Here is a 10,605-nt window from a genome sequence, read left to right as displayed (position 1 = left end):
AAAACTGGCATAATCTTTGTTGATAGATACCATCTGTCAGTTTTCAGGATGTCTTGCTTGATCAAATCTGATCCATTTTAACCTAGAACAAATCTACAGCCTCTTGCTTCCTGTAGAAACAAAAGCAGGGCCTCCTTTCCAAAGCAACATATCATTAGACCCAAATTTTGAAGTCAAGATGTCTTTAATATACTTTGGTTTAACTCAGCAGCCTTTACAATCAAGTGTCTCTCTTCAGTTAAAAATCCCAAAGACAACGAAATTGAGATTTTCTGTGTAATTTCCATCTCCGCATGGTTCATTTTTCATATTATTCTTACTGTCTCTTTAAAGACTTTATTTTAAAACTCTTTCTTTATGTAACTGCCTATATTTTTTTACCTCTCTCTTCCAAACCTACATATATTTTCATATATATTGTAAACCATTTGGAAGTTTTATTTTCCATCTGAACCTGTCCTATTGTGTATCTGTAATCATTTTCTGACCATTGATTTTAAACTACAGTGTAGCTAGTACCCAAGTAGTAGCCCTGGCTGCTGGCTTCATTCCACTTGAGTTTTCAATATAGCAGAGGTACATTTACATCCAGCTCTGGGAGCCATGCTCACCACCAACTCTGAGAAACAATGGGTCTATGTCTCCATCAAGCAGCATGTAGCCTAGAAACCTTTTGTTGTTGTTGTGTATTAACAAAAGTTAAATCCACCATGCAGAGCACTGGGCAACTTGGAGATGCCTTCATGTACCAAGGTGGGACTCTGCCATGCCGTATTCAAGCTTGAATGCTAGAGCATCTTTGTACAGTGGCATCTCTATACTATTGGAGAAATTATTTTGGCCACTCCACATAGTTAAAAGGATATTTATTTAATGGCATAACTCACAAATTAAGTGAAAGGTAGGTCGCAGGGTCTGGGGAAGGTGTATCGCAGTCCAGCAGTGTTCTCTGGAGCTCTGCACAGTCCATGTTCACCGTTCAGCATCCCGGCACAGAGAGAGTGCACAGAGAAAGCACTGGCCCATCCAGTTCTCGGGTCTCCAGGTGCCTCCCCTGGCCCCGCCTCGTAGGCATGACAGTTGCCAGAGTCTCAGTGGGGGTTGGAACTTCCAGATCCAAGCTGGAATAGCTACCCACTACATCTCCCCCTTTTTGTCTAAATAAGAAGGTTCTAAACTAATACAAGACTATATACAAAGGAATGGTTATCAAATATTGTCCAGAAATAATGAGGGATAATGACCTAGATAAGATGGAACTACAACCAATGCAAACAATATCAAGCAAGAAACACATATTAAAATCCAGATAAGTATAGAGCATAGGTAAATAGCATGTTATAAAGATCATTCAAAGGTGTCCTATCCTAAAGAACCTGAATCTAATACTTAATATGTTCTATCTAAGATATTATATATACTAAGTTGTAACAATAACTGCTAGTCTTCAATCCCATCAAAGACCTGAGAAGGAACATAATGGTACCTGAGAAATGATAGATGGATGTAGATGTAACCAATCGTCTTATTAAATAAGAAACAGAGAAACAATGTAAAAGAGAAAGCCAAGAGGTCAGAGCTCAGAGCTAAAATCTCACCCTTCCTCCTCTGTGTCCCAGAGCTATTTCCTGTCTGTAAGTCACTTTTCCAGTCATTCTGCCTTCTCATTGGTTGTAAACCCAAACACGTGACTGCCTCATCACTGTCTGAATGTATGGCCCCCTAGGTCTTAAAGGTATATGTCTCCAATGCTGGCTATATCCCTGAAGACACAGAGATCTATGGGATTAAAGGTGTGTGCCACCACCGCCACACTCTGTCTATGGCTCTAATAGCTCTGACGCCTGGGCAACTTTATTTATTAACATACAATCAAAATCACAATTCAGTACAATTAGAATACCAGCACATTTCCACTTTTCTATTTTAATGAAAAGAAAAAAAGCAAAAGGTTATAACTAACAAAAGAAAAACTATATACAAAAGTACAATAACTATATACAATATATAAAAGTAATAAATACGTAAACAGGTATTTGACAAATCAGAGAAAATGATTCCATTATCTATCCTATTTTGGTAAATCCAAGATGTATCTAATGCACTTTCTATCCTAATTAATTTTCAACTATAGCTAACTAATTTTCAACCATAACTAATCTTCAACTACCTCAGAGACCCAAGAAGGAAATAATATTAGCTAACAAAAATAAAAACAGGAAGTGCATGCAAGCAAATTCCAAAAAATTTGTGAGTTGACAGAAACAGCCAGCTGCCTGGGCAGTCACCTGAGGTTTCTCTGCAGTGTTGGGGCATCATCTTCAGCCTATAGGCTTAGTGTATCTGACAGATTCATTTGTGATGTAGGATGTACACAAGGTCAACAGTCCAACCTCACATTGGGTGAGAGCAGTCCATGTACCAGAAACACCTGAATTCCACTAGTGTCCTGTCATGATTCAGGATTTTAAATTCTGGAAATTGTTGACAATTTTTTAATTCAGCTGTTCATTCTTCTTGGCTGTGTATATATGGCTTCATCTCAGCATCCCCTTCTTCTCCACATCCCTCTATTAAATGCCAGTCTACTTTGAGAGGCATGAGCTTTCAGCTGCTGTTCCATTGTACAACAGAAGCCATCGGCCCTCTGCCTGTTAAGCTGCCTTCGAAGAAAAGGGCAGCGTACCTTTTCCGGATGCGAAGGCCACTTCAGGGATGGGGCCATATTGTCCTGGCCTCAGAAGATGCCTTTTGATAAAGCCATAACCACACTTGTTTTGGCAAGAATCAGTAGTCCCTTGTTTCCTGTTCTGTCTGTCCATTTTGTCCTGTTGATTCGAGGATACTTTGTTGTCCAGTGGCTAACTTTTGCCACAATGAAAGTTGACTCCATGTGCAGTTTCTTCAATGCCCATAATTTCTCTGAAGTAGATTGGTACTGCCAGTGGCCAACATGTCTCAAAAAAGAAAAATTTTCTAAGTTATTAAAATATTTTAAATGCCATATTCTGTAGATCTCTGAAGGGTTTGAAGATGACCAATCTAAAACATCTCTGCTCAATTATTAAAACATATCTAATATGACAACAAGTTCTATTGTAATGTCTAACTACTAACTTTCATTTCTTTATATCCTAATAGTTGGTAATAATAACATTCAAAGATCAGAAATTTGCATTACATTTTTAAATGAATGGAATAAATACAATTAGAAATATACATATAGCATTTTCTAACAATATCAGTTTCAAATTTGTATATAATATAAAACAATCCAATCCAATGTAAAGTATTTAAAACTAGTAATTGTCTTTTTCTTTTCTTTCTTTCTTTCTTTCTTTCTTTCTTTCTTTCTTTCTTTCTTTTTTTATAAGAACCTTAAATCTAATCTCCTTTGCTTAGACTTTTTCCTAACCCTTGACAACAACTTGTAACCAACCCCCCTAAATACTGAAAATTACCCCAGTCCCAAAACCCATTAAAAAGACCAAAAAACCACCCGCCCCACACCGTCTCTTTGGGAATGTGGGCATCGTATTCTTAAAATTGCTTCCTGCTGGGTATGGGCAAAGTTTTCTTTATCCTGAAAGAAAAATTTTAGGTTAATTGTCAAATTCTAGGAAAGGTAACTATATCCTTCATTATCCAGTCTGTGTATAATGCCAAAGTTCAAGGTTTATCTCAAGTCCTTATTCAAGTAGTCTTTGAGACTGGATCATCTCAGCTAGTCATCTCAAAATTGCTCTGAGCACCTTGTAGTTCAAAGCTGATCTGTGGATGATGTTTGTCAGCTTAATGATATTATTATTGTCCACATGGAATTGTTGTTGTTGTGGGGCCCCATCTTCTTCCTGGAGATATCAGTTGATGTTAGGCCTGGCTGTGATTTCCTGCAGAAAACTGATAAGAGACTCAAACACAAAGACATATATATGCAGCTAGCCTTTTTTTTCTAGAATTGGTTAGTATTCTGTATGACCATTCATATCTTAACAAAGTTTAAAATGTATATATATCTATATATGTTAATCTTGTAAATTTTGATATAAAATTCATACTTTAAGGAAAGTTTAAAGAATCAGAATAGAATCAAAGAGTTGAGATTAGTAATAGAATAGTCCCTTAACTAATTTTGTTTTTGTCCAGTAACATAGCAGAAGATGGCTCTTTTATTCTGGCATGATACAGGGAGTTTGCATTTTCCTTTTAACAACATGCTTGAGTTTAAAGAAGGAGAGAGCCATTCTCCAACTCCAAAGTCAGCTTTAAATTTTAATTGAACTGGGACTATTAGAAGACCAATAGTGTTAAATCTTTAGAGAAAAGCAGAAACAAACATTTAGGAAGACATAAAATTTTTTAGATAATATATACCCATACGCCGTTTCACTCTGTTTCTTGGGATAGATGATTTGTCCCTTTTCTTCAGTTGTCTCATTTGTCCAGGGTTCTTCAGATTCTTTAACCTTCATTCTCCTAAAAGACAAAAACAAAAACCTTGAGGCGCGGGGGCGGGGTCGGCGCCGCGCGCAGAGAGCCTCGGCCTGGCCGCGCTGCGCCCGCCGCTGCCGCCGCCGCCGCCGCCGCCGCCGCCTCCTGCCGCCCTGCCCTCCGAGGCCTTGCGCCCGCTGCCGCCGCCGCCGCCACTGGACAGCCACTGCCGGACAGCCTCCGGAGGATGCGACGCAGTGCAGCTCAGGACGAGGTTTGACATTGACGACGAAACGGTATGAAATCGGATGTTCTGACAGGAATCATTTCCAGTGTTCTAAGAACCAAAGCACCTAGGCTGGATGGAATTTAGCATCAGAAAAAGCCCTCTTTCTGTTCAGAAAGTTGTAAAGTGCATGAAGATGAAGCAGGCACCAGAAATCCTTGGCAGTGCAAATGGGAAGACTCAGAACTGTGAAGTGAATCATGAATGTTCTGTATTCCTCAGCAAAGCTCAACTTTCTAACAGCCTACAAGAGGGGGTCATGCAGAAATTTAATGGCCATGATGCACTCCCCTTTCTTCCAGCAGAGAAGTTGAAAGATCTAACTTCCCGAGTGTTTAATGGAGAACCTGGTGCTCATGATGCTAAATTGTGTTTTGAATCCCAGGAAGTGAAAGGAATTGGGACCCCACCCAATACTACTCCTATTAAAAATGGCTCTCCAGAAATTAAACTGAAAATCACAAAAACATACATGAATGGGAAACCTCTCTTTGAATCTTCAATTTGTGGTGACAGTGCTGCTGATGTGTCTCAGTCAGAAGAAAATGGAAAAAAATCGGATAATAAGACTAGGAGGAACAGGAAGAGGAGCATAAAATATGACTCTTTACTGGAGCAGGGCCTTGTGGAAGCAGCTTTAGTGTCCAAGATCTCAAGTCCTGCAGATAAAAAGATGCCAGTTAAGAAGGAGTCCTGTCCAAATACTGGCAGAGACAGAGACCTCTTGTTGAAATACAACGTGGGTGATTTGGTGTGGTCCAAAGTGTCAGGTTACCCTTGGTGGCCTTGCATGGTTTCTGCTGATCCACTCCTTCACAACCATACCAAGCTTAAAGGTCAGAAAAAAAGTGCACGCCAGTATCATGTACAATTCTTTGGTGATGCTCCAGAAAGAGCTTGGATATTTGAGAAGAGCCTTGTTGCTTTTGAAGGAGAAGAACAATTTGAAAAATTATGCCAAGAAAGTGCCAAGCAGGCACCCACAAAAGCTGAGAAATCAAGTTGTTAAAACCTATTTCAGGGAGATTGAGAGCCCAGTGGGAAATGGGCATTGTTCAAGCAGAGGAAGCTGCTAGCATGTCAGTAGAGGAACGGAAAGCCAAATTCACCTTCCTCTATGTGGGGGACCAGCTACACCTCAACCCCCAAGTGGCTAAGGAGGCTGGCATTGTTGCAGAACCTTTGGAAGAAATGGTGGACTCTTCAGGGGCCAGTGAAGACGCTTCTGCAGACCCTGGATCTATGAAAGACGAGGATATTCCCATGAAGAGAAGGCGAAGAACCAAAAGGTCTAGTTCTGCTGAGAACCAAGAGAGTGACCCTGGCACAGAAAAGAGTACCCCTCCAAAGATTGCAGAGGCTGAACCTAAGAGAGGAGTAGGATCTCCTCCTGGGAGGAAGAAGTCCACAGCTTCTGCTCCACGGAGCAGGAAGGGAGACTCAGCATCCCAGTTTTTAGTCTTCTGTCAAAAACACAGGGATGAGGTTGTAGCTGAACATCCAGATGTCTCAGGAGAGGAGATTGAAGAATTACTTGGATCCCAGTGGAACATGCTCAATGAAAAACAGAAAGCACGATATAATACAAAGTTTTCCCTAATGACCTCTGCCCAGTCTGAAGAAGACTCAGGTAACATAAATGGGAAAAAAAGAAACCACACAAAGAGGACAGATGACCCTCCAGAAGATGTTGATGTTGAAGATGCACCCAGGAAAAGACTTAGGACAGATAAGCACAGTCTTCGGAAGAGAGAGACAATCACCGACAAAACAGCCAGAACAAGCTCTTACAAGGCCATGGAGGCAGCTTCCTCGATCAAGAGCCAGGCAGCAACGAAAAATCTTTCTGATGCTTGCAAACCACTGAAGAAGCGAAATCGGGCTTCTGCAACTGCATCTTCAGCACTTGGGTTTAGCAAAAGTTCATCTCCTTCTGCATCCTTAACTGAAAATGAGGTCTCAGACAGCCCAGGAGATGAGCCCTCAGAGTCTCCGTATGAAAGTGCAGATGAAACACAGACCGAAGCATCCGTCTCATCTAAAAAGTCTGAAAAAGGAGTAGCTGCCAAAAAGGAGTACGTGTGTCAGTTGTGTGAGAAGACAGGCAGCCTCTTGTTGTGTGAGGGCCCCTGTTGTGGAGCATTCCATCTAGCCTGCCTTGGACTTTCCAGAAGACCAGAAGGAAGATTCACCTGCACTGAGTGTGCCTCAGGGATTCATTCATGCTTCGTGTGTAAAGAAAGCAAGATGGAGGTGAAGCGCTGTGTGGTAACTCAGTGTGGAAAGTTTTACCACGAAGCTTGTGTAAAAAAATACCCTCTCACTGTGTTTGAGAACCGAGGCCTTCGCTGCCCTCTCCACAGCTGTGTGAGCTGCCATGCTTCAAACCCTTCAAATCCACGGCCATCCAAAGGTAAAATGATGCGATGTGTCCGCTGCCCCGTTGCCTATCATGGAGGGGATGCCTGTCTGGCCGCAGGATGTTCAGTGATTGCTTCTAACAGCATAATCTGCACTGGCCACTTCACTGCTCGGAAGGGGAAGCGGCACCACACCCACGTCAATGTGAGTTGGTGCTTCGTGTGCTCCAAAGGGGGAAGTCTCCTATGCTGTGAGGCCTGCCCAGCAGCCTTTCACCCTGATTGCCTGAATATTGATATGCCCGATGGCAGCTGGTTCTGCAATGACTGCCGGGCTGGGAAGAAGCTACACTTTCAAGACATCATTTGGGTCAAACTTGGGAACTACAGATGGTGGCCGGCAGAAGTTTGCCATCCCAAAAATGTTCCCCCAAATATTCAGAAAATGAAGCACGAGATTGGAGAATTCCCTGTGTTTTTCTTTGGGTCTAAAAATTATTACTGGACGCATCAGGCACGAGTATTCCCATACATGGAGGGGGACCGGGGCAGCCGCTACCAGGGGGTCAGAGGGATCGGAAGAGTCTTCAAGAACGCATTGCAAGAAGCTGAAGCTCGTTTTAATGAAATCAAACTTCAGCGGGAAGCCCGAGAAACCCAGGAGAGTGAGAGAAAGCCTCCACCATACAAGCATATTAAGGTGAATAAGCCGTATGGTAAAGTCCAGATCTATACAGCTGACATTTCCAAAATCCCAAAGTGTAACTGTAAGCCTACAGATGAGAACCCTTGTGGTTCTGATTCTGAGTGTCTAAACAGGATGCTGATGTTTGAGTGCCACCCGCAGGTGTGTCCTGCAGGGGAATACTGCCAGAACCAGTGTTTCACTAAGCGCCAGTACCCTGAGACCAAGATTATCAAGACAGATGGCAAAGGGTGGGGCCTGGTTGCCAAAAGGGACATCAGAAAGGGAGAATTTGTTAATGAGTATGTTGGTGAACTGATTGATGAAGAGGAGTGTATGGCAAGAATCAAATATGCACATGAGAATGACATCACTCACTTTTACATGCTCACCATAGACAAGGACCGAATAATTGACGCTGGCCCTAAAGGGAATTATTCACGATTCATGAACCACAGCTGCCAGCCCAACTGTGAGACCCTGAAGTGGACAGTGAATGGGGACACACGAGTTGGCCTGTTTGCTGTGTGTGACATTCCTGCAGGGACAGAGCTGACTTTCAACTATAACCTCGATTGTTTGGGCAATGAGAAGACAGTCTGTCGGTGTGGAGCCTCCAATTGTAGTGGGTTTCTTGGAGACAGACCAAAGACCTCTACATCCCTTTCTTCAGAGGAAAAGGGTAAAAAGGCCAAGAAGAAAACCAGAAGACGCAGGGCCAAGGGAGAAGGGAAGCGGCAGTCAGAGGATGAGTGCTTCCGCTGTGGTGACGGTGGGCAGCTGGTGCTGTGTGACCGGAAGTTCTGCACCAAGGCCTACCACCTGTCCTGCCTGGGCTTGGGCAAGCGGCCCTTTGGGAAGTGGGAATGTCCTTGGCATCACTGTGATGTATGTGGCAAGCCTTCTACCTCATTTTGCCACCTGTGCCCCAACTCATTCTGTAAGGAACACCAAGATGGGACTGCCTTCCGCTCCACCCAGGATGGGCAATCCTACTGCTGTGAGCATGACTTGAGGGCAGAATCGGCGAGAAGTACCAAGACTGAGAAACCCTTTCCAGAATCACTGAAGTCAAAGGGGAAGAGGAAGAGAAGGCGGTGTTGGAGAAGGGTCACAGAAGGCAAATAGCGCTTGGTCAGATCCAGGGGTGGCATGGGGCAGCCAGCCCTGCCTATAACGGGAAGGCAAGCGTGGCACTTGCCCCAAGGACCCAGCTCGTTATGCTCTGACATGTATAGGCCTCCCTGGGTGGGAGGGAGCACTCCCACCGCTGAGCCATCCTCGGCAGCTGGGCTGCGGCGTCCGCACTGATGCTTGTCAGCTGCACACTCAGTGGTCCAGGACAAACAAGCCTTACTACGTACGCAGCGTCAACTGCTACACTTGAATCTGAGACCCGACATCAAGGTGCCCTCCCGTTTTTATTTTAGATTAAAGTTATGATTAAAGATTAACTGGCATGTGAAATGCTTTTATCTTCCCTGGAAATATAGACTAGAACTTCCTAAAGGTCACCCTAGCTCTATCCTGATGGTTCAGGCTTCTACTCACGTACTGCCCTCTCCTCAGGACAGACTGGGACTCAGGCCCTGGGCTACTCCTAATCAGGATTGATCATCATTTTGCTCTTTTGAAACAGCCTATGTTCTTTGTACTAATGTGAATTTTTCCCTCAAAGTGCTTTGTTTCCACTTTGAGTGGTTGTGGTGTTTCAAGATTCCTCTCGTGGTTTTCCTTTTGTGGACTTGACCAGTAATGGCAGTGTGACCTGTGGAGCAGGCCGCTGCCTTTGTTTTGGCTGTTTCTCTCTGATGTCTTCTCAACCCAATTTCTTTGACCAACATTTGGGGGAAACCTTGTATATTTTCTTCACTTGGTTTTTCTGTTTCTGACATTTATTCCCAATATACTTTTGCTAAAACTTTCACAAATTGTTTCCAGCTAAAATGTATTTGAGTTGTCAGGCAAATACCAACTCTTGAGTGAGCAAGGGAGGTAACTACAGGATCCTGGGACACCAGACGCACAGCCTGGGGCCGAGGCTGATGCTCGCTGACGGGCTCTCTCCATTGCGATCTGCTTGTCTGCCCCCAGCTATGTTGTCCTGATTTCTTTCCACCAGGGCACCACCTGGTCTCAAGGCAGAAGGTCTGATGGTACTTGTGTCCTTAATGAGATTTAAATGACTTCTTTAAAGGCCCCTTCCCTCCAGCCCAAGGACCATTAGCTGGTCTTTGGCCGGCTTGCTTCTGCCTCCTCAGGAGTGTGTCTTGGCCTTGAAGAGCTTGAACACCGAGAAAGGAGACCTCATGCTTTCCACTGAGAGGGAGGTGCATGCAGTACGGCAGTGGTTTTAGGAAAGCCACAAAGCAGAAAAGCTCCAACTCTCCTGGGTCCCCGCAGGGTGCTGCCCACTGCTCTCCCGCTGCCTTCTAGAACTGCACTTTCATCTGGACCAGGACTGACCATTCTCAGTGGGCAGGGTCGAGCATCAGCCACAACACCTACAAGCCTAGCATGTCATCAGTACTGACCAGTGACCATCCTTTTGGCCCCCAAAGTTAAAGCAACTTTGCAGGCAGCCTGTGGCTTCCCTAGGCACAGGCCTAGTTACCTCTGGAGACATCTATTTGACCAGATGAGACCAGGAGCATTTTTCAGTTTCGAACTTAACCTGGCTCAACCTGTCCTCTAAAAGTACTAGACTGGCTCATACAATTCCTTCACCAATGCCCTAAGTCTGGAAGGCTGACGTACTGATAGGCCAGATAGCCTCCTCACACGTACATGGCCCCCCTGGGGGTCCATCTTGTTCCTTGTCCACCAGTGAGTGGCTACTGTGA

The 10,605-nt window shown here is 44.0% G+C and overlaps 1 protein-coding gene across 1 annotated transcript; it reads left to right on the top strand.

Annotated features, from left to right (window-relative positions):
- Nucleotides 1–4,612: 4,612 nt before the first annotated feature.
- On the top strand, nt 4,613–9,689 carry LOC114683890 (histone-lysine N-methyltransferase NSD2-like). The gene is given in 2 exon segments (XM_037199246.1): nt 4,613–5,712; nt 5,715–9,689. Coding segments are annotated over 2 exon segments (4,095 nt in total). The 5' UTR covers nt 4,613–4,793; the 3' UTR covers nt 8,891–9,689.
- The last annotated feature ends 916 nt before the right edge of the window (nt 9,690–10,605 follow it).

Source organism: Peromyscus leucopus, chromosome X (assembly GCF_004664715.2).
Source record: "Peromyscus leucopus breed LL Stock chromosome X, UCI_PerLeu_2.1, whole genome shotgun sequence".
Classification (NCBI taxonomy): domain Eukaryota; kingdom Metazoa; phylum Chordata; class Mammalia; order Rodentia; family Cricetidae; genus Peromyscus; species Peromyscus leucopus.
The sequence above is the reverse complement of the archived record's forward strand: the minus strand, read 5'-3'. Positions and strand labels throughout refer to the sequence as shown.